Source organism: Pteronotus mesoamericanus, unplaced genomic scaffold, assembly GCF_021234165.1.
Source record: "Pteronotus mesoamericanus isolate MK-2021 breed Mesoamerican mustached bat unplaced genomic scaffold, CSHL_Meso_final contig_94, whole genome shotgun sequence".
Taxonomy (NCBI): Eukaryota; Metazoa; Chordata; class Mammalia; order Chiroptera; family Mormoopidae; genus Pteronotus; species Pteronotus mesoamericanus.
The window spans coordinates 31,507,842-31,532,160 of NW_026555285.1; the positions used below are offsets into that span (position 1 = coordinate 31,507,842).

Here is a 24,319-nt window from a genome sequence, read left to right on the forward strand (position 1 = left end):
TAAATTACCATTAGGAGCATCTTTAAAGCTTGATAAAAGTGGTAAAGTAGTTAGGCATCATTAAAAATATCTTTAATATTTATCTATTTACAAATACATTTTTAAGTTTCCCTGCTACTAACATATCTAGTTTATCATGTAATTATGAAAGCACAAGAAAATCACTTATAGATACATGTTTACTTGAAAGGAAAATTAAACTCTACATTTTCAAAGTAGTAATGTGAAAATAAGCCAAAAGTATTTTAAACACTTAAATAATTTTTGAATTAAAATAATGCGTCTTAGTATAAGATATCAGTGATATCAAAAAACTTATTTTATATCTACATACTAAATTTTACAATATAAACTAAGCCAAATAGCAATAAGTTAATAGAATATAAAAATTGACTATAAAAATACTAAAAAAATTTTTATTTGGATTTTTTAAAATTCTAAAATACAGGTTTATGGGGATATAAGCACCACTGTAGATTTATTGGTCTAAAGGTTTTATCATGCTTGCATGATGACGGATACTACCATAGATGAATCTTAGAGCAAAGACCTTATTCCCTTATTCCTGCCAAATTCCAGTCCTCTGGTATAATAATACCAAAAAAAAAAAAAAAAAATTTATAGCTTAACTTTTTAAATAAATGATTGAATGAGTTTTCTATACAAAGATTACAATTACCTAATGACCACAAAATCACTTAGACATAAATGTAAAAAAAATTACTAAGTACAGAAAAAAAAAAGATCAGTAAAAAAAAGAAACAATATAATCATATATACTGATTTGGATCAAAAGATACCAAACCTGATCTTAATGCTAAAAGAATCCAAGCTACCAAGGAGCCAAAAATCTTGTAGTCTCTTATCCAAAGCACATTCTCTATAAACTGCGATAGCTTTTTTGGGAGGCCAATTTGGCATAATATATCAAAATTAAAATGAGCTTACTTCCAGTAGAAATATTGATGTAAGTACATAAGTAATCAAAGACACATATGTATGAATAAAACAACAAAAACTGAGAAATGTACAGTCCTTTGATAGGAATAGAGTAGAATAAATAAAATACAGTGGGTCCTCAAATAATGTTATTTCATTCAAACATGATTTTGTTTTAACATGATGAGGTGTGTAGGAGCTAAACTCTTGTTTATATCAATTAGCCTTGTTTATAAAATTGGTTTCATCATTTAGCTTAAGGCACAGAACCTATCAGCAACATTAAGTGAGGACTTACTGTATTCTATGTAATATGATGCAAACATTAGAAAAGACTGAAATAGAACCAAATGTCCTAACATGGAATATGTCCACAGTGCATACTATAAAATTTTTGAAAAGGAAGATACAAAACTTGAAGTATGATTAAACACAAAGAACAAGGTTCATAGCACACTTTATATGCAGACCAATAAATATGTGCATATATAAAAAATAGCTGGAAGGATATATATCAAAATGTAAATAGTAGTAATACATAGTAATAACAGGGTGATGGGAAAAAAACTTATGTCATGTATCCCTTATGTCATAAAAAATTTATGACACTATGACGTAGTGTATGTAGGTAAGTTGCATAAGCATCTTCAGCTAATAAATGAAAAAGCAAGATTTCCTAAGTAACATACTATGGTATTTCAATTACATCATGTTGACTTTTTTTTCTACAGAGGAAGCCTCAGTAGCATGTTGCATCTTTAAATGTAGAATGGTGATGTCAAGTAGTTCAATAAAATCACTCCTTAGACATGAGACTCTTCTATTTGGTTCCTAAAGCATTAAAACTAAATTTTGGGGGCAACACCACCCTTAAGTTTTACTTCATGTTCTAACTTCTTCAACATATTCATACATGACTTATCAGGAAATTCACCAGTTATTTCAGCAATAGCAAGGCATGTTAAAATCGGTCACAATTTCTATTTTCTCATTATTTGAAGTTCATATTCTTTGGCATGGAATGTCAGTGCTAATACAAAAACAAACTGAGTTCATAAAGCTACGCTAAAATAGAGTGTTAGAAGAGTAGCTAAATGATAAACATCAACATGAAACTGAGCAGTGGATAAAATATTGAAATTTTAAAAAATGGCTTACCACTGAGACGGTTCTTGCAAAAGATCTCTTTAAAATGTGTACAGGTTCACTAGTTTGCTGTTTGCCCTTTGAAGCGCTGCCATCACTGGTTGGAAGCCTGAAGGCAGCAGACACACATAAATTCGTGCTTGAAAAGCTAATGACATTTTTCCTCACAAAATATATACTTTTGCAATGTGAAATAATTAAATTATACATTTAAATATTTTTTGTTAGGTAAAATGCTAATATAGGGCTTTTTAGAAACATTTTCCAATGCTAAGCAAAATTTTTAGCACACAATCATTTCATCATTTAAATCCCACCATCGCAAAACTGGGTAGTAGAGAATCTCTTACTAGACAACGTAACTTACATTCTGTATTAATGCTACTATTAAATTCTATTATTTAAAAGTTATTCAACAAGTGCACCAAGGAGTAGTAGCCCGAACAACTTGTTTATGTTCACAGTGTTACATATTATAAATATTAACTATAATAAAGAGCATAAGCACAAACAAAAATCTCTTCTTGAGAAAAGTGAGGTTTATTCATATCATCCAGATTCTTAAGTGATTACCAGAAAGACAGATATAGGAGACAGAGAATTACTGTCCTATCAGTATTCCTTTTGACTTTTACTCCTTAAAGTAAGAATGACTTTTTTTTAGTGATGGTTTATATCTATTTGCATATTTTATTCTAAAAATTATTGCAGAAATCTTCTAGAAGTAGATGGACATAAGCATATGCTTTCATATATGTCTCCATTACCATAAAGCAAGTTAAAATTCTAAATAACAGTAAAATATTATAAATAGTGTACATAAGCAAGTTATTATTTGAATTTGAAGTATAGGTGAAAATTTTTCAGCAGTAAGGAATTTTCTAATTCATTTCTTCACAAGATGAACAGTAAGAAAACATAAGACTGCAGCAAATCAATCAGGCCTACTCCAAAGTTCCCATGTACCACCTTGATTTCATTTCTCTAAGGCAAATTTTATTAGTTTATAACACTTTGACAGTGGTAAAATCAAGACATTATAAAGGGTGGGGCAATAGTAGCTTTACAGTTGTTCATATGGAAAATAATACAATAATTAATAAATAATACAAAAATAAACTTTTGCATACTCACAATTGCAAATCTACATTTGCCACACCCTGCGTAAGTCATTAAAATATTGTTATTGGCACAACACAGATAATCTGAGTCATCAGGCAAAGTTTAAAAAGCTTCATGTAGAAAAAGTTTAAAAATATACAAAATATTAAATGTTTTTTGATAAATTTCTTATAATTTGCTGAATGTTTCAAATAATTTCTACCTTTCTATAGTGATCCTAGTTCATTAAAGGAAAAGAATAAACCTTTAAAAAATTATAAATATGCTAAATACCTGTATAATAATTGAGGTATCTGACCAGCGTTAACATCTGTACCATTATTTGATTTCTTTGAACTTTTAAATTGGAAAACAACCCTAAGAAGAGAAAAAAGTAACAATAATACCAAAACCAACATTGTTCAGGATTGAAGTAAATAAGTAATATTAACAGTCATGTTTTCAAATCTTATGTTAATGAACTGAGATGCATTCTGTAAGGAAAAACAAAGAAGTAAAAAGGTATTGCTCTGATTTTAGTTCTAGATCTGAATGGCTTAATCTGGCAATTTTCAACCTTTTTCATTCCATGGCACATAAACTAATTACTAAAATTCTGCAGTACAAACTAAGTAACACAGTATACTTTTTGTTGATCTGACAAAAAAGGAGGTAGAATTTTGATTCATTCACACCAGACACCTGTTGTTGTCTTGGCCATTGTCATTTTTTAATTTGACAGTCTAATGGAAAAGAGGTCGGTGCCCCTGACTAAATAGATATTGCATGTTTTAAAAATTCTTGAAGCACACTGGAAATCGCTGGCTTAATCAATAAAAGGAGCTGAACCTGATCAGGAACGACTAGGTGAGAAGCTGTCCTGCCCACTTCCTTAATCCTTCTAGCTCAACATTTACCAGCGCAATAAGCTTTCAACAAAATATTTGAACTTACAAATAATTTTAAAGCTGCTTAACTAAATACTCTATAAGCTTTCTTTTCCAAATGCTATGACATTCCAAGGTTCAACTGTATATGGGAACCATACAGTCCAGGATGGAAGCGGTCTCCCCAGTTGCAGCACAGTCTTACAGTAAGTTGAAAAGGGCACATACAATAAGAGACTTAATTTTCCTACAGCATTCTACTTGAATATTCACTGGCATGGAATTCACCTCATAAGTCATTCTTTTTTTGTAAGCTCTGTTATGAGCTCAACAAAACTATTTTAAATATACTATTATATGACTTGAATATAAAATTTATTTAACTATTATAACTATTATATAACATTTCAAATAGCTTATACTCAAGAATGGTAAAAAATAAATTGAGTTTCTCTTACAATGATGGTCCTTCAAACACATGAATCACAGTACAGAGTATGAAGAAGTTTGGTTTTAGAGTCAAAAGACTCCAGGACCAGATCTGGGTCTGCCACACAGGAACCACATGACTTGAAGCAAATAATTTCACTTTTTGTCGCTCTATCCCCCAAGTGTAAAATGAAGTTAATAACTGCTTCACAGATTTGTTGAGGGCATCAAATGAAATAATATACATGAAAGTGTTTCTGAAACTGAAAAGTACTTTATACATGAAATTTAAACAGTAAAATTCCCCCATTTTATTAACACTACACTATTTCACATTGCTGAAGCTTTGCTATGTATAAACTGTTCTTATAAGCACCGTCAAATTTTATAGCAAGTATGTATTTATTTTACAGTTTCACTATCATTGCCATTTTCCTCTATGTAATTTCTAACTTAGTAATAAACTTTTAAACAATATAACAACCAGAAATATATAGAAATGCCACCTGACCAGCAAAAAGAATTGCAGTCCCATTATCTCCCTTTTCTGTTTATACTTTACTTTGGCATGATAATATAAATTTAATTTTAGCAGTCATATTATGCTCTAGCCTTACTAAGATTTTTTATATTACTAAAAAACCTCTTGAGATTTCTCAGAGACATTCCACTACCAAAAAATGAGTTGATTAGGTAACACAAACATTTCGCTTACCCATCGTCTGTAGTAATAGAAGCTTGTCCATGAGACCCACAGTCACTGCTGGGCCCTGATACACGAGCCCAGGCTACATACCACCAGCCGGCTTGCAGGAGAACCGGTTCATCAAACATCATTGCGTATTTTTCTCTGAGAGAAAAATTAGTTAGTCAAAGACAATGCCTCTGCATTTCTGTTATATATATTTATTTTTTAGGTCCTTTATTAAAAACCCATAAAATCCATTGTATAAGGTTCTTGACAAACAATATTAACACCCCTTTATTTAAAAATGTCTAGACAAGAACACAAATAATATTTACTTGTGTCATGGTCCATGGTATGATACTTCTTCCCCCTCCATCCTGAATTCTGAAACTTGATTAAATGTTATAAAATTTTCATCTTAAAATAAGACCAAAATTTTAAAAGTTGCTAAAAAATATGCCAGTTTTGTTGGAAAATAAAATTTTAAATTTTATTTTTAAAATTAATTTATTTAACTAAAGTGTCTGAGAGGCAGCGTGTTAAGAAACTGCCTCTGGAGTGAGACTACTGGAGTTCAAAGCCCAACTTTGTGACTTGCTAGCATGTTACCTTGACAAAATTACTATAACTGCTGTAACTCGGTTTCTTCATCTGAAAATAGGGATGAAAGCAATGTCTAGCTCCTAAGTTTCTTCTGAGGATTGAGAATTTAGATAAAGTGTTTGAAACTCTGTTTGTCACACAGTAACTACACAAAAAAAAATGTTTACTGAATTAGGAAGAGAGACAATATTTTAAATAATAAGGCATCTCAGATATAAATATATATGTGCATTACAAAGGTAACAGAGTGAAAGGAATGTGTATTGCTTGCGGCTGGAGTAGAAGGGAAGAAGTCATGGCCAGATCTGTGGAAGTATGGAAGTACAAACCAGGATCTGCAAATGGCATGGTGTCCAGTTAGATTACAGCATTAAGATAAATACAAAATTGTAGTGGATAGAAAGTTATAAAAGATGCTGTGAAAAATTACTTTAGTCCTTTAACGCTAGCCTTAGGATTCTGGGATTTCTTAATAAAAAAAAGTGAAGACAATCTAGATGACTGTCTATTCAAAATCATACATGATATTTTGTGATTCGTAATCATATGCACAAAAAAAAAATGCTAAATGACAATGGCACCTTAAAGCTTTGTTAAAAATTAATTAACTTTCCTGAAATTTCTCTGATCTTTGTTTTTATGGAACATTACAAGTTACTTGAAATGTACCTCCTGATATAGGTTAATGCAAATGAAGAAATAGCCAACATTTTCTTTAGGTTTACTATTTTGTTTTCAAACATACTTACCTGTTAAAAGCAAATTCATTGACTTACTACCATTTTCAGAAAATACAGATTTTCACTAACAAAAAGCTTATGCACACCACACAAGGTTTTCTTAACAGAGTTCCTGGGAAGTACAGTGTGCTATTATTAAGTTCAATTTATTTACTTTTCTCATCATAATATTCCCTGATACCAATCACTAACCTGTCATAACACAGTGTTAAGATACTTCTTAGGATTACCGAGAGGACTGATAAAATCTAAGTCTCTTCATGAATCTTCATAAATAAACATCCTGATTCTGGTAACCCCCTACGAGGTTTCATGAAAGCTGGCTGCCTTCCCAAAGTGTGTTATAATCAAGCAGATATTGTATGCATGATGATAGATTATATAGTTGATCTGAACTATGTCTCACTATGACTATTTGACACTATATACATAAAGTAAGGTACTAAATAATTGTATCACATCTAGCATAAAGTAAGGTAGTAAATAATTGTAGAACACTAGCATAGTAGGTGTTTTCTAAGTGATGCATAAAAATAAAAATGTGCAAAATACATGTATACAGTATTTCCATCTTTACTGTAGAAATAGTCAATTTATCTTGTGAAATACCAATATAAAGGATACTGTTAGTTTTAATGCAGCATTGTTAAAAACACATTACATAATATATAACTTAATTTAAAGTGTCTGATCACAGTAGATTTTTAAAGTTTCCTTTGTAAATTATGCTTACTCATTCATGAAGAATTTTTCACATTAATTATCTGCAAGGAATACACTGAATAATGAAGAACTGGTTACCTAGCAGCACAGTCATAAGCCAACACATCAGTCTCTGCCAGAAGGTCTCCATCGGTTTCATGGTCTCCTCCATCAGGTCCCAACTCAAACAGCTGGGAAAAGGAGAAAAACGCATGATGCTCAATCTTTCTGTCACGTCAATATGCTGAATATGTTTATAATTTTGCATGTGTCCAATATATGCTGGACACTACAAAATGTAAACAAACCAGAGCACCTGCTTTTTAAATGTTATTAAGTAAACTATACAAACATATATTCAAATCAAGAAACACATGCAATGTCTTACAGTCTGTATTAATCTCAGTTTTATAATCATATAAAACTTTATATATTCATCTATTTATATTAAGTGATCCAAATAGTTCTTTACTAAATACAAACATCTGAAGGAGAGATGTTTATAGATCTGAAGGAGGGAACTCAACCAAAGTATTTACCTAAGTGAAGCTGAATCATGCTTCAACATTTACTAGTTGTGAGATCCTGGTGCCCAGTTTCCTCATCTATAAAAAAGAGATGGATACTAACACTGCCTACTTCAATAAGAATTGTAAGAACTAAATAGAATAATACTTGTGGAACACTTAAAAAATACCCAGCAAAAAAAGGCTAGAAATTGTTAGCAGTAGAGAGAGAAAGAGAGGAATAACAGAAGATAAGTGTCCTTAAAATAATAGGTAAAAGGAGAGATGAAGAGTGTGAAAAAAAAAATGGTTATAAATAAAAGAAAGAACCATAAAGTCTGAGAAGAAAAAAAAAAAGAAAGATATAAAATAGGAAAAGGTTACAAAATTAAGTGAAAGTAAAAGAGAATTATAAGGAAGAGGTTTGGTTTTTTTTATGGACTATTCCATATTAAAGGAAAAATCCCTTGTTTCTCTGGAGAATTCTAGAAGGCAAACTATAAGAAAGGTGGACAAAACACTCAGAAGGAAAAAAGAGGGCATTAAAATTTACTGGACAATTATTGTGCTACATGTCTCAATTTTCCAATTATATTCTAATAATTTGAAGTCCACCTCCAGTTCAGATGCTATCTCCATGGTCATTGGCTACTCCCAGCAGCTCTGTCTCACTAATTCTGAAGTGACTCATCTCTCCCTTTTCTTGCTTTCTCTGTTCTGATTAATGTCACTATTATTCACCTACTCAGAGAAAAGACCTGGAATACTCCTTTTTTTCATATATTTCTACCATCAATTTATCTATTCTACTCCTGGTACCAAAGCTTGTTAGTTTACCCAAATCCACTGTTACTAGCTAGAATAGTTCAATAACAAGTAATTAGTTTTATTTCCATTCTCTCCTTGCTCGAACCCAGATTCCACAAAGTTGAGGGTTTCTGTTTTTAGTGTTTTAAAGTAAGTTCAGATAAGAACACTTCCTGAACATTATTCAGTGGTTACTCATTTCCCTCTTTGCAGCATGATATAAAATTCCTAATGATCTGCCCCTAACCTGGCTCCCCTGCATATTTGCAACAAATATTTCTGAACGCATACAGTTCAGAACACATACTGGGCTTACAGGGGTGAATGATGCAAACAAAAAAAAGGGGGGTGGGCAATTGGGACTAAGTTTGTGGTAAGAGATTTACAGTTTTAGCTAGGCTCACCAGAGAGTCAAGACCTGAAGGTGATAAGGAAGTGAAATATGCAGGTATTAAAGTGAAGGGCTATAGTCAGAGGGAACATAAAGTGCAAAAGTCCTGAGGTCTGGCTATGCCTGCCATGTTTGAGAAACAAGAATAAGCCAATGTGGCTGAATCTGAGTGAAGCAACTCGTACAACCTAAGTTCAGAGTGGAGATGGTGGTCAGTTCTGACGGTGTTTTGTAAGCTCTTGTAAGGCCTTTGGTTTTTATTCTACTATGGGAAGACACTTCAGGGACCTGGACAGAGATGTGGCATACTCTCATGTAATTTTTAAATAATCTGCTGCCAAAGGGGTTGTGGGGCATGAAAGAGAGAAGTCAAGAATGACACCAAGATTTTTGACCTGAGCAACTAGAAGAATGATGTTAACTCTATTCTGAGTCAGTTGACTGGAATGGGGAAGAACAGGAGAAGAGCATGTTCAAAGAGATCATCAGAAGCGTAGTTCTGAATGTGTCATATCTGAAATGCCTATTAGCTATTCAAGTGGAGATGCAGAGTAGGCAGTTGTTTATATGAGAGCATTGGAAATCGACAGGTTTGAGAGTGACCAGAGGAAAAAAAGCACTTAGAGTCTTAAGGCTGGGTCACTGTGGGGATGAGTATACTGTAAAAAGATATCCAGGACTGGGTTCTGGCACTCCAACATTAAGAGGTCAGAAGATGATGAACAGCCAGCAGGAGACTAAGAAGAGCGGCCAGTGAGAAGGGGTAAAATGAAGTGTCGTGTGTTGGGAGTCAAGTGAAAAACCAAGAAAGAGCCTGCCTGGATTGAATTCTGTCGAATGGTTAAGAAAGGTGAGAGCTGAGACTTGACCACTGGCTTTAGCAATAAAGGTGCCACTGGTGTCCTTTACAAGAGCAGTTACAATGGAGTGCTTGGGGCAAAAACCTAATTATAGTAGGTTCAAGGAGCAATGGGAAATAAGTGAACGGAGAGAGAAAATATAGGAAGTTTAAAACATGCACAGAGACCAGCTAGGTGGCTAGTCTAAGACAATTAGCTTCGCCTAGTGTAGTGAGGAAAGAGTCCTTTCAGGGGAAGAAAAGAAATGAAAGAGGACCTATCAAGAAACACAGCTAGGTTTCTGCCTTATGTAATAAGCATATGGTGGATAGTACTATTCAAAAGAGGGATCACTGGAAGACAGCCAGGTCCCAGGGGAAGAGCATGGTGTGATAGAAAAACTGACAATTGGCATGCCTTTAAAACATGTATACAAAAATTGATCAAAGTAGTCAGAAATGGGTCAAAGAAGCTGGAGCAGGAGATAATAAATTTGATCATGGTATGTTGATAGCTACTGAAACTCTGGGCTTAGAAGAGAAAGCCTAGGCGAAGCTATAGAGTGAAGACAGAGGCCTAGAGCTTGGCGTAGAAGAACTCCAACACTGAGTGGTTAGGTGGAACAGGATAGAAAAGGGAAGAAAGGAAACAACTAGAGCTATGAAAACAAAAAAAAAAAAAAGAAGAAAAAGAAGAAGAAGAAGAGGAAGAAGAGGAAAAAGAAGAAGAGAAGAAGAAGAAGAAGAAAAATGTGTACTTTATACTTTAAAGAAGACACCTTTTGAATAACTGAATACAAGGGTAAAATCACTTCAAAGGAATGAGAAGAGTAAATCAGGATTTGAGACTTGAAAAAAAAATAGGGCCAATATAAAAACATATACAGAAGGCCCTTATACTATAATTCTATGCAACTACTGGGGATATGTTCACTATGGTGCTCAATGTTATATGTACATAAAAAATAGCCTCTCAGGGCTAGGAACAAAATATATCTTCCTAATGAGCTTACTAGACATTGCCAAGTACAACTGCATAAATCTCTGAGCTTGCTTCTCTATCTTGACTTTAAATCGAAACATCCTAAAATGACCATTTCACAGCGGGTGCTCTTAAGTGAACCAAAACTAAAATTATTATTTTTCTTATTATCAAAGTATATATGCTACAGGTGTCCTTAATCATTATTCCACCCTTTTCCATCCCCACACTCCATATAACTCCAGGGACTTTAGATTTGTACTTTCTTCATTTCTATATTATCTGAATTTCTTTAGCACACGTATTCTAATTATATCAGAAATTAGCAAATATTTTTTTGAAATTTATACATTCTGAATGGGCCTCTATGAGAAGTGTCCTCAAAAAACATCATAATAAGTGAGTTTTAACATATTAATTAAAATGGGTATAGAAGGAAAGTACCTCAACATAATAAAGACCATATATGACAAATCCTCAGCCACAGAAATATTATTGTCAATGGTGAAAACCTAAAAGCTTTTTCTCTAAGATCAGCAACAAGATAAGGATGTCCATTCTCACCTCTCCTATTCAACACAGTACTGAAGTTCTAGTCAGAGCAATCATGCAAGAGGAAGAAATAAAAGGCATCCAAATTAGGAAGAAGTAAATTGTCACTTTTTGCAGATGACATGATTCTTTATATAAAAATAAACAAAAATTTAAAAAACTGTATATAAAAAAACTGTATATAAAAAAACCCTAAAGGCTGCACTAATGTATTAGTGTTATTAGAAACAATAAACAAATATGGTAAAGTTGCTGGCTACCAAATCGACGTGCAAAAATCCACTACATTCCTAAATACTAACAATAAAATTTCAGAAAAAGAAATGGAAAAAAAAAATCTCTTTTGCAAATGCAACAAGAGAATAAAAATACCTAGATATAAACAACAATGGATATAAAAGACATATATACTGAAAGCTACAAAGCACAATTAAAAGAGTGAAAAAGACACAGGAAATAGAAAGATATCTCATGTTCATGGATTGACTCAACACAGTTAAAATGTCCACATTACCCAAAGCAATATAAAGATTTAATGCAATCCCCATCAAAATCCCAATGTCGTTTTTCAAAGATCTAAAACAAGAAATCATCAGATTTGTATGGAACCACAAGAGACCCCGAATAGGTAAAGCAACCCTGATAAAAAGGAACAAAGCCTAAAGTGTCACACTCCTTAAATTCAAATTGTACTACAAAACGACAATAATCAAAACAGCATTGTATTGACAGAAAAACAGACACACAGGCCAGTAGAACAGAATTGAGAACCCTGAAATAAAATCACCCATATATGGCCAAATAATTTTTTGACAAAAGAGCTAAAAATATACAATGGAGAAATAAGAAAGCCTCTTCAATAAATGATGCTTGAAAAACTGGAAAGCCACATATAAAGGAATGAAACTAGATTACCATTTTTCCACATGTACAAAAATTAACTCAAAATGGATCAAAGACATAAATATAAGACTTGAAACAATAAATTACATAGAAAAAAAGCACAGGTACTAAACTTATGGACCTTAGTCTTAGGATTTTATGAATTTGACCCCAATGGCAGGAGAAGTAAAAGCAAAAATAAATAAATGGGACTATATCAAACTACAGAACTTCTACACAGCATGAGAAAATGACAACAAAACAAAAGAGCAACAACCAAATGCGAGATGATATTTGCAAACAACAGTTCCAATAAGGAGTCAATATCCAAAATATATAAAGAATTCATAAAACTCAACACCAAACAAATAAACAATCCAATTAAAAAAATGAGCAGACACTTCTCCCAAGAGTACATACAAATTGCCAACAGATACATGAAAGGATGCTCAACTTTACTAGCTATTAGGGAAATGCAAATCAAAACTGCAGTGAGACTTCAAGATACCACCTCACACTTATTATAATGGCTATTATCAACAAGATAAGCAGTAAGTGTTGTAGAAGTTATGAAGAAAAAGGTGGGAATGTAAACCGGTTCAGTCACTATGGAAAGCAGTACGGTGGTTTTTAAAAAAATTAAGGATTTACTATGTGACCCAGCCAAGACCTCTTCTCAGTATCTACCCGAAAAATATAAAATCATATATTCATAAAGACATGTCCACCCCTATGTTCACTGCAGCATTATTCACAGTGGCCAAGACATGGAAACAACCAAAGTGTCCTTTGATAGAGGATTGGATAAAGGCACGGTACACACATACGATGGAATACTATTCAGCCGTAAGAAAAAATACTGCTATTTGTGGCAACATGGATATATCTTGAGAATACCACGCTAAGTGAAATAAGTCAGACAGAAAAAGTTAAGAACCATATGATTTTACTCATATGTGGGATATAAAACTGAAAGCAAAAAATAAACAAACAAGGAAAACAAAAACTCTTAGACATAGACATCAGGATGGTGGTTACCAGAGGGAAGAGGGACCGGGGAATGGTAAAGGATAAAGAGGTCAAATATATGGTGACAGAAGAAAATCTGACTTTGGGTGGGAGGCACACAATGCAATATACAGATGATGTATATCCTAGAACTGTACATTTGAAACCTATATAATCTTATTAACCAATGTCAAATCAATAAAATTAATTTTAAAAAAGACCTAAGACAATACTTCCTAAGCAAATAGCATTTAACTGAGGATTTTTTGAGAAGCCTGTTATTAAAGTTAAGGCACAAACTATAGTTTTCTCTTTTACCCTTTTGTGAAATGAATCAGTGTGGTAAATTTATGACTCTTGATTACTTTTAGTTTGTCCACCAGGGGGAACCCATCCACTATACTCTAACTCTGTATGTCTCACTTCATCCCTCATCCCCATTCCTGGAGTGTTCATATCTGTTTACATAGTATTTGGCATTAAAAATGCTAAAATCTTTCAAAACTGTATCAAAATGTTCCTGCATCAAGACAGTTGTGCCTCCTATCCTTTTTAGGCTACAAGAAAGTAAGCACAGCCTGGCTGGTATAGCTCAGTTGGTTAGAGCATTGTCCTAATACTCCAAGGTTCTGGCTTCAATCTCCAGCCAAGGCATATCCAAGAAGCAACCAATGAACCAATGTATATATAAGTGGAACAACAAATCTTTCTCTCTCTCTCTCTCCCTTCCTCGCTCTATCTAAAATCAGTATTTTTTTTTAAAAGGAAGTAATAAGCACGTAAGGTACTACTGTTCCTAGATCACTGGTTCAGCACAAAGGTTTGAGGTTGACTGTTAAAAGTCTCAGTCTAAAATTATTGAAAAATCCTCATCCTCTTCCATTCATTTGCTTCCTCCTTACTTAACTTTTAACTTTTTAATGAATTAATGACTTAGTATTATTGTATTAGATTTTAGCAGTTTCCACAAGTCCTTTTTAAAAGAAAGTAATATAAAAAATAAACTAAGTCAAAACAAACATTTTCAAACAAAAAGGGCAACATTGCCAATGAAATGTTTACCTTAATTTTAGCAGTATATTCTCCTCTACCACCAAACAGACCAAGACCACCAAGTAAAATATCAGTGTCAGCACTGAAACGTATAGCTTCTACTGAATGAGCAGAGTAACCCCAGCCTCCTCCATGACCTAAAAAAGGATGATTTATGTTTTAAAATATTCATATATATTTCAGTTAGAAGATAATATTTCCTGAATGTAAAGATACATACTTTCAAACCTGTTCACTACACTATAATCTTCTTTGGAATAAACTTTCATCACCGCTTGAGTCTCCTCCTCTGTACTTGCAACACCCATTTTTAAATCCTGCATAGTTGCCAAGGTATCAAGACAACCTAAATACAAACAAGCAAAAATTCAATTCTTTGAGGTTACAATTTCCTATAATATTGATGAGATGGGATGGACGCCATAGGGGATAAATTAAAATAATAAACTATAAGTGTGTTCAACAAATGCACTCTAAGCCTTAAAAAGTGTTTCATGGACAAATACAATCAATATTAACACTCTCTTTTGTCTGTATAATTATCATATTTAAACATGTACTGCATGACAATGTATTGCACAAAACTCTATCTCTGAAAGAGAAAACTGCTTAACATTTGAGTCCTTATAAGCTTCTTCCTTTCATGAAACTCTGAATTATTTTAGTTTAATTCTTAAAGTACTATTTGAGGAAGGCACAGCTTGAGATAACCTTAACTGATGCTAGTTCTGGATGCTCACAACGGTTACTAGGTAAAATTTGTGAAAAAAAGCAATTAATTATGCTTAAGAATATAATTTCACAATTGAAAATCCTACGTAAGCATAATTGAATCTTTTTAAGCACAATTTTTAAAAACAATAGAATAAGTAATTATATGTAATTGGTATAAGATTTCCAGCAACAAAATGTGTGTGTGTGTGTGTGTGTGTGTGTGTGTGTGTAAAGAGAGAGAGAGAAGGAGAATGCTACATTGCAAATTAATTAAACAGAACGAAAGAAGGAAAGTTTATGTGCTATGGAAAATTGTGTTGTGTAATGAGAAACTATAAAATTCATATAATATTTTACAGAATTTATTTTAAAATAATGTACATAAATTAAATATTATAATTATATGTTTGAATAGCCTATTTGTTTAGGTGAAGCAAAAATTAGTTTTACAAATTTACTTATTAGGAAAATTATATATATTTGGGTATATATGAATCTTTCATTAGTGTTAAGTCTGATTTTCTGTAGGACAAATCTCTTAATAAGGTTTAACCTACCTTGTGCCTAGCATATTGTTTAACAAATGTAAAAAAATAATATACAAATTTAAATTCTCTTTATGAACACTCAGCACATGTTAATGAAAATTATCTAAAATTATCTTATCATCAAATAGCAACTTTACCTAGAATGTGCAAAGCTGCATGAGAGCGGGTGGTGAGAGCCCTTGAGCCTGTTGGTAACGCAAGTTCGGGGCTTAGAATGCTGCATCTGGACTGCATGTCTGTTGCAGAAGGAAGTCTGGCATCAGCAACCACCGCATTGTAACACCACAGTTCTCTAGTATTTGGTCGAAACCTTTTGAGAGAGAATAATTACAGCACCTCAATATACAGTTTCATTTAAAAAATTTCTAAAGTATAATTGATGATATAATGCAGGCAGCTTTAAACAGGACAAAATGTAGCTCATTATTTTCCGTATCTGAGCTATACATATAAATAACTTATGTCACTTATAAGTAAAATAATTTAAACAAAATAATAATATAGATCATTATCCTTCATGAATAAACAGGACAAAATGTAGCTCATTATTTTCCGTATCTGAGCTATACATATAAATAACTTATGTCACTTATAAGTAAAATAATTTAAACAAAATAATAATATAGATCATTATCCTTCATGAATATACAAAGCAACAGTATACTGAACAATCTGATGCATACTTATAAATATGAAGCACCTATACAATAAAAATTCCATTTTAACAGTTGTAAGACAAAGGACATGTCAAAAGAAAATATGTGAAACATATATATGAGGCAAAACAATATGTACAATATATAAGAGCTTCTGCAAGCCAATAAGAGACAATCAATTCAATACTAAAAGTGGGCGAAAGACATGGAATTCTGTCCTCAGAAAGCAAGCACAAATAGAACTATGTAGACGCTTAACCTTACCAATAAACAGCAAAGCAGCAATAAAAACTATAAGGAACCCTAAATGCCTGATGGTAGCTGTAAAATGCAAGTACCCTACTGAAAAACACAAAGCAGCCAGAAGTTAGGATAATAAAATGAAATGCTAATCTTGATTAAAAAAAACTACCTTCCAGCTATTTTACTAAAACATAGGAAAAAATTGCCCTTCATCTTTTAATCTCTGTTTGGGACCAAGGGGGTAAATGACGGCAAGATATTTAAGATCATCTGTCCCATTGCTGCCACCATATGTGAAAAAGGCAAGGTTCAACTAACTGTTTACCACACTCCTGAGTTCTGTTAAGACACCAGGGAAATGGCTCCATTTTACTGTTAGAATCTTAGTTCTACAGTTTAGAGAATGTACGTCTAATTTAGTGAAAATATACAGAAAAAATTGTATGCTGCCATTTTTTACTTTGTGTTTAATGCAAATTTGTATCATTTAAAAATTAAACATAAGGATTAAAGAAAATAAAACATCAATAAACATAGGTCTAAACCAGAGCTTACTCTTTTGTTAACTAAATTTCTTATATATTGACTTCTAATCAGTAAGTAATTAAGGACAATGCTGTCTTTACACCTTTCAGCTCTCTGTCTCCTCCATTATATCTCTCTGTGATCACTCTAATTTTGGTACTTAGCATCTCACGTCTTCCCAAGAATTACTAGAAGATGACTCACCTGTAGTCTCTTGCTATCTAATTCATATTGTACAACATTGCCAGGGATACCTAAAAGCACTACTACTCAACTCAATTCTGGTTCCAGGACTTCTAACAAAATGCCCAAATAAGATAATAAGTTGATCCTTCATTCTGAATGCGGGCTTCAAAATCGACAGAAAACTCTTAAGACTTGATAGGCTGAAGGAAATGAAAACTGGCATGGGCAGAAGAAGAAAGACAACCTCTCTCCCATTCATATCGCTTCAATCTTTAAACTTATCTCAATTGCTGCCTACTAAGGCAGGCCAAAAAAACAATGCAAGAGGGGAAAAACACTGTAAGTGCTTTGATGAGCCACTCTGGTAACGGTGGGATACACTTCCATTTACTATTCAAAGCTAGAAACGCTGAAGATAACTCTTTTCTTTACTTATTTTGTAGATAAAGCACATAATAAATTGTTAAAAAATACAATATAACTTGTTGAGTCTTTTGGGTACCTATATCTGCCTCTACCTTTTTAAAATGTCTGGAGTTTAATAACCCTGAATATTTGTCTACCAATAAGGGAATTTTGTTACGTACATTCCTGAAGAGCAAGTTCATATCTTATTCTCAATTGTCTTTGGCATAATTTTTTCTACATAGTTGGTAATAATTAGATATTTATGGCATCAAGAAACAGAATGAATTCTCTACAATTTAGATAGGATTGCTGACTAAAAATAATTAACAATAGAACTCTTGAAAGTAAAACTGCTAATTATAGTGACAGCAGCAAACACTTCTATAGCACGTACTATGTCTCTCTGCTCTAAATTTGCCAGTCCTCCTAACAATCTATAAAGTAGGTACTATTATTATTTTATAAATTAGAAAGTCTCTCTGCTCTAAATTTGCCAGTCCTCCTAACAATCTATAAAGTAGGTACTATTATTATTTTATAAATTAGAAAAATGAGGAACACATAGTCAAAGTAACTTCTCCAAAAGTGCACAAAGCAAGCTGTGGAGCTGGGATAAACCTAGGCAGTCTGGCCCATCTTAATCACTACACTATATTGTAAGGGTCCCTATGAATCACTGATAGAAGCGTAAAGACAAATTCCATATGATCTCACTTATCACAGGAATCTAATGAATAAAATAAACTAATGGGCAAAATAGAACCAGAGGCATGGAAACATGGAACAGACCTACATCAGAAAGAGGGCAGGAGGATGGGGAATAATGGTGGAAAGAAAGGGAAGGGGCTAGTCAAAGAACATGTACGAATGCCCCATGGACATGGACAATGGCGTGGAGACTGTGGGAGTGCGGGGTGGGCTGGGCAGAGGAGGGCAAAGGGGGAAAATTGGGACAACTGTAACAGAACAACGACAAAAAGTTAAAAAGGATAGGTCTCGTGTGTGAAAAATCTGTCCACACATAAATTTTATTATAGTACCACGAGAACATAATTTGATCAAAATTTATTTACTACTCTATTTTGTAAACAGAAAAGCTTACCTCCAAATGACATCATACACAGGATCAAGACACACACCAAATCCTTGAAGATCCTCTTGTTCAGAGTCATTAAAAGTTTTACAACTCCCATCCACTTTATTTATCAGAAGACATTTAAATGGAGGAGGTTCTGATATAGATGCAGGTATCAAGCCTTAAGAAAAATTCACATATTTTAAAGATGAATTACCTTTTATATTGCTCAAACTTATAAAGTATTACTATTATCTCCATTTTACAGATGAAGGAACTGAAACTTAAAGATGCTGAGTAACTAAAAACCTTTAAGCAGCAGAGCTAGGACTAAAACTTCAGGCTATCTAAATCTACAACACTTGCTGCTAATTTCTACACTATATCACTCTAACATATAATTAATATCACAGACACAGTGTGGATTGATAAGTTTGATTTACGTAAACCTTCCAAACGATTAACTTCTATAATTTCTTAACAAGACCCATACACAAAAATTCCTCCTTTCAATTAGGTTTTACCCTATTACAATTTAACTTACATTTCTACCACTCTGTAGCTTATAAATACTTTGTTTCTAGATCGCCCAATTATTCCATTCTGCCAGCATACAGACAAATTTAAAAAAAGACACTTAGAAGCTTCAGTTAAATTTCTTCAGGCAAAATGAAAACAAAAGCTATAAGACTATATCTCATAATAGGGAAAAATGAACCATTTGCTATTAATCAAAACAAGAATTTTTGGTGGGGATTCCATCTGTTTTGGGTATTACCTATTATGTGTTTACTGGCAAAAATTTCTGATGTAGCAAGCACATGAGAATTAATTAGTGCTTCATCAATTCGCAAGAAAGTCTGGTCCCCACTTGCACCTATCCAGGTAGCTTTTCTTCCATATTTTGATCCAATGTTAGGCATGGGAGCTGGTTTTGCATTCCAATATGGCACATCCAGAATTGGTCTGCCCAGCTGTCCTTTCTAAAAGATTAAATAAACCATATTAACAATATTACTGAAGAAACAATCTATAATTTTTTATAAAGAAGGCGGTAGACAAAAACAGGTCTGAGACATTATTCATCAATTGTTAGTTTTTTAAATTGTTTTGAAATGCATACCAAGTATTTCTAAAGGAATAAAACATTTTTTTATTCCTAGGAATTCTCCTTGTAATAAACGACAAAGTGCATTATTAAAAAAATAACAAAGTTGAAATATTTTTCCATGTTAGAAATCTCCCTGAAATACTATGACTGTCTTCATCTACATTTAAATGAAATGTATATTACAAATACACAAGATGTTTAAAAATTAGCATTACAATAAAAAATAAAAGACAATAAATAAATAAGAAATTTACGGGGGAAATACTACAATAAATTCAAATAAAGTAATAAAAGGAAAAAATTGCTTTGACATTTTGAGTTGACAGTATAACAGAAAGTCTATTGAATTCACACAATCTGAAAACATTTGGGTAAAAGACCAAAGTAATAAATACTCCAACTACGAATACAATATAAAAAGTATATTTTTTCACATGATCAAGTTATTTAATTTACCTTTCAAAACAAACAGAAGAATCACTCATGGCTGTCTATAGGTACCTGGTCATGTAAGAGCTTAATTTGAAAAATAACAGGAAGTTTCTTATAACTAAGCTAGTAGCTATAAAAGACTGTAGATGGATTGATAAATATTTATCCACCCCTGGCACAAGAGTTTTCTCTCCCCCTCAACATCATTCCTCTTCCAAAAATCCTCTGAAGGGCAAAAAATCTTGCATCATGGCACCCAGGGTTACCTGCAAGTGATGTAAATGAGAAATTACAGGGAAAGAAGAGAGGGGGAGAGAGAATATGTGCACGTGTGTCCACCTGGAGCACTGCCTGATGGCCTGGTTAAGTTCTCCCTCAACTACCAGGTTTCTAGTGAGTTCTATTACTCCTTCAACACCATAGCAAGAAAATACAACCATAACCTGACTATAAAAGCATTTGAGCTTCAATCCCTTGAATGAACCAGGCAAAGATAAAGTGGCAAGCACCTGGTTGGAGAAGACGCCAAAAAATTACAATGTTCATTCTCAGCTACATTCAATGACTATCATTTTTTTTTACCTCCCCCCCCAAAACATAAAATGTAACATAAAAAAAGAACATCAAAATGTAAATGGCAAGCAAAGTATATCATATCCAGGGATATAATGTGCTTTTGAAGAGAAAAGAAATTAATTATATTTTTCATTTACCAGAGGAAAAAAAGAAATTGCAACAGTGTTTTCTCTACCCACCTGCCACTGCAAGACTGAGGGGTGGGGAGCACAAAAGGGGAGGTTTACGGAGAAGAGCAGAGGAGCATGGAAGACTTAGAAAAGGCACTGGCAAAAGCACTCCCCCAAAGAGAAAATCCAACCCTTAATGGCAAAATACTAAATAAAAGTAATGACTAAAGGCTTCAGAGTATGCAGGGCCATTTCTCCACCCATCTGAGTGATGCAAATTAAAAGGTATGATGACAACACATTTTGTTGACAAGACTGTGAAGAAACAGGCACGCTCATACACTGATTGCTAATGAGGAATCAAAATAGAGGGGAATTGAGAATATCTCACAAAACTACACAGGTATTAACTATGGACCCAGCAATCTTCCCTCTAGAAATTTACCTCAAAGATACACCTCTAACAATATTCATTGCTATCATTGCAAAATATTGGAAAGTACTTAAATGTCCAAGCATAAAAAATATTGATTTAATAGACTATAGTATATACTAACAGTATTGGAGTAATTGGAGTATTATGCAGATATAAAAAAAAATGAGATCTTGAGACTTCTGGTCAAGATGGTGGAGCAGACAAATTCTGAGCTAGGCTTTCCCCATGACCACATCTAAATTACAGAAAAACTGTCACTAAAAACCACCTGAAGACTAGCTGACCAGGATTCCTGTAACTAAGAGCAAAAAGAAGAAACCACATTTAGGCTGGTAGGAGGGGCGGAGACGCGGACTGTGCAGGTCCCGCACCCACCCATAGTGTGGCAATTAAGAACTGGGAGGAATATCTCAGCTTTGGAGGTCCCCACTGAGCAGTGAGGGGTCTCAGCCCCACATCGGACTTCCCAGTCGAGGGGACCTGTGCCAGCAACAGTAGTCCCTATAACATCTGGCTATCCAACCAGTGGGGACTGTGTCCAAGAAAGACAAAGGGCTATGAGAGACCGAGATATCTCGCTCCCCTTAAAAGGCTGGCCCATGAAATCTTCACCCGTCAACTTACTCACACTAAGCACCAGCACAGAGGCACCGGCTCAAAATTGCCAGGGACATACCTAGAGGAACTAAATAACCTTCCTATAAGCTTAAAATCAGTTCCAAATAAAAGATTTTTTTAAAGTTCACATTCAAAATTTTTAATAATCAAGAGTTGCAAATTACACCTCAAGGACTTAGGTTATAGAGTTCCAAATATTTATCCATGTAAGAGATGGTATAAGTTTATTAGCAATCTTATGAAGTGTTTCACTGATGTCTACTATACTCACACTATAAAAAACCCACAGAGCATTTTCACTCTTCTCAAGCTTTGGTGAAAAAAGAAAGAGAATGAAACAGAATGACAAATGGGCGGGGGGAGGGACTGGGAGAGAAAGAGAGGTAAAAGGAAACTATAATTTTAAGCATTTCTAATAAAACAAGACTTCTAAAAAGTTCTAAAATAAAATTATCTATGTTAAGAAAAATAAATCTTTACAAACTAGATGAGAAATAAGCTTTCAAATGACATAATTAGCTCTACCGAATGCTTTAAAGGACTGACCTGGAATAAACATGTCCAATTCGAACACAGCTGTTAAATCCAATAAATTCTAATGCTAAACTAAAGAAGCAAATTACTTCAGAGTAATGCCATTTGAGTGTTGTGTTTATTGAAGGTGGAGACAAGAAATATGCATATGCAATGATTATAGTACAAGAATTTCACTAAAACTGTAAAAAATAGCTAAAGTAGACAAATTGTAAGGCAATGGTACAATGCAATATTATTAATGCTTAAAAATTCCTTACAGAAAAACTTCCAAATGTGAAGACCTGTCCATCCATTAAAAGTACTGCTGTATGGTTGCTGCCTGCAGTAACTTGGGTGCTAGGGCCTGGCAATGCTTGAACAAGAGTGGGACATCCCCTAGGTTAAAAAAAAATATATTAAGTCAGTACCTTATAAGACTCAACCGAAATAAAAAAAAAATAAAAATAAACAATGCAATAAGGAGAAGAGATAATAGGCACTACTAAGAATATTCAGTGAAAACTTATTTAAGTGCTTACATGCTTGTCTCCATCCTAGGTGCTCAGTATATATACAAAGATGAAAAAGGCAATCACTGACTTTACGGAGATTATTAAAAATATTTCCTAAATTCGTAAACCTAATTATTGGCACAATTTTTAATTTTTCTGAAAGATTGGTGCTACCTTGATAGTAGAAAAAAAATTTGTCTTTTACGGTAAATGGCATGTTAGAGATATCTATAAATATTTGTTGGATGAAATAATCATACAATAATTTAACAGAATTTCAATCCAGGAACTATAAGAAACAATTGATTTTATGTCCCCTTTTCTACCTTTTTTTCACTGGGTTAATAATATAAGATTTTAACACAGTAGTTACTGAATCAGAATACCATATCATGGCAATTCACAGTGGCTAAAAGCTTAACCTTAGAACTAGACTGCCTGGGTATGAATCCTGGCTCCACCAAATAATACCAACATGACCATGACTTTGAACAAGTTACTCACCCTTTTTGCACTTCATTTTTCACTAATATAACATAAGACAATAATAAACACTATCTAACCCATAGAGTTCTTAAGAACAATAAGAAAGTTCACACATGTTAAGTGCTCTGATAAGTGTCTGACACACAGTTAAATTGTTACCACTTAATAAATGGTAATAAATGGTAACAATTATGTTAAAGAGCATCCTTGTATCACATTATTTACCATTTATTAACCATTTTTAGTAATCATCTGTAATTAGAATAATTGGCAACTACTGAAGTAGTCCACACATAGTAGAAGAGCTCTGATTTTGAGAAAATGTTATTATGAAACTTTAAATTTTTAAAAATTACATAAAATAGATTTTTAATAATTTTCAGGCCGCAATGAAAATGAAAGAGGCAAGACTAGCAGCTAGAAATCTACTTAAAACAATTTCACAATAAGATGAAGGCACAAACTAGAAACAGTGGATTGAAAGGAATGAATGAAATTGAAAGCTACGTAAAGAATAGAACTAACTAGACTTGACAAATGACTGACATGGGGTGAGGAAGATTTTTTTTTTTTGCTTATGCAAAAAGTTATATTGTAGTAACATTCTTAAGCTGTAAAAATGAATGAAGACAACTAAAGAGAGAAAAAAAGAGATCCTGGTTTTTATTCTGAATCTCTTCTAACAATTTCAGTATAGACAGAGAAAGAAAAGCTCATAGAAGTCTAAGACATACCAAACAGGAAGAATAAACTCTGGGAAATGTGGTATGAAGAGAGTCATTGGAAGAGGTTTCAAGAAGGGGGAAATAATCTACATGCCAAATGCTCTAGCAAGACATACAAGTGATCACTCATTATTTTAGGAAGTAGAAAGTCTCTTTGGTAGGAATAGGCACAACATTGCAGCAGACGG

At 33.2% G+C, this 24,319-nt stretch overlaps 1 protein-coding gene across 10 annotated transcripts in view; it reads right to left on the reverse strand.

Annotated features, from left to right (window-relative positions):
* Positions 1 to 24,319, reverse strand: part of MYCBP2 (MYC binding protein 2) — a 275,901-nt gene that overhangs the window by 141,780 nt on the left and 109,802 nt on the right. For all 10 annotated transcript variants that reach the window (XM_054586458.1, XM_054586462.1, XM_054586453.1 and 7 more), the window contains 10 exons: positions 22,687 to 22,804; positions 19,388 to 19,592; positions 18,637 to 18,790; positions 15,654 to 15,826; positions 14,475 to 14,600; positions 14,264 to 14,391; positions 7,335 to 7,426; positions 5,218 to 5,352; positions 3,481 to 3,564; positions 2,098 to 2,194 (listed from right to left, as the gene is read on the reverse strand). In XM_054586458.1, the coding sequence (XP_054442433.1) occupies positions 2,098 to 2,194; positions 3,481 to 3,564; positions 5,218 to 5,352; positions 7,335 to 7,426; positions 14,264 to 14,391; positions 14,475 to 14,600; positions 15,654 to 15,826; positions 18,637 to 18,790; positions 19,388 to 19,592; positions 22,687 to 22,804 (1,312 nt within the window). The remainder of the gene's footprint in view (positions 1 to 2,097; positions 2,195 to 3,480; positions 3,565 to 5,217; positions 5,353 to 7,334; positions 7,427 to 14,263; positions 14,392 to 14,474; positions 14,601 to 15,653; positions 15,827 to 18,636; positions 18,791 to 19,387; positions 19,593 to 22,686; positions 22,805 to 24,319) is intronic.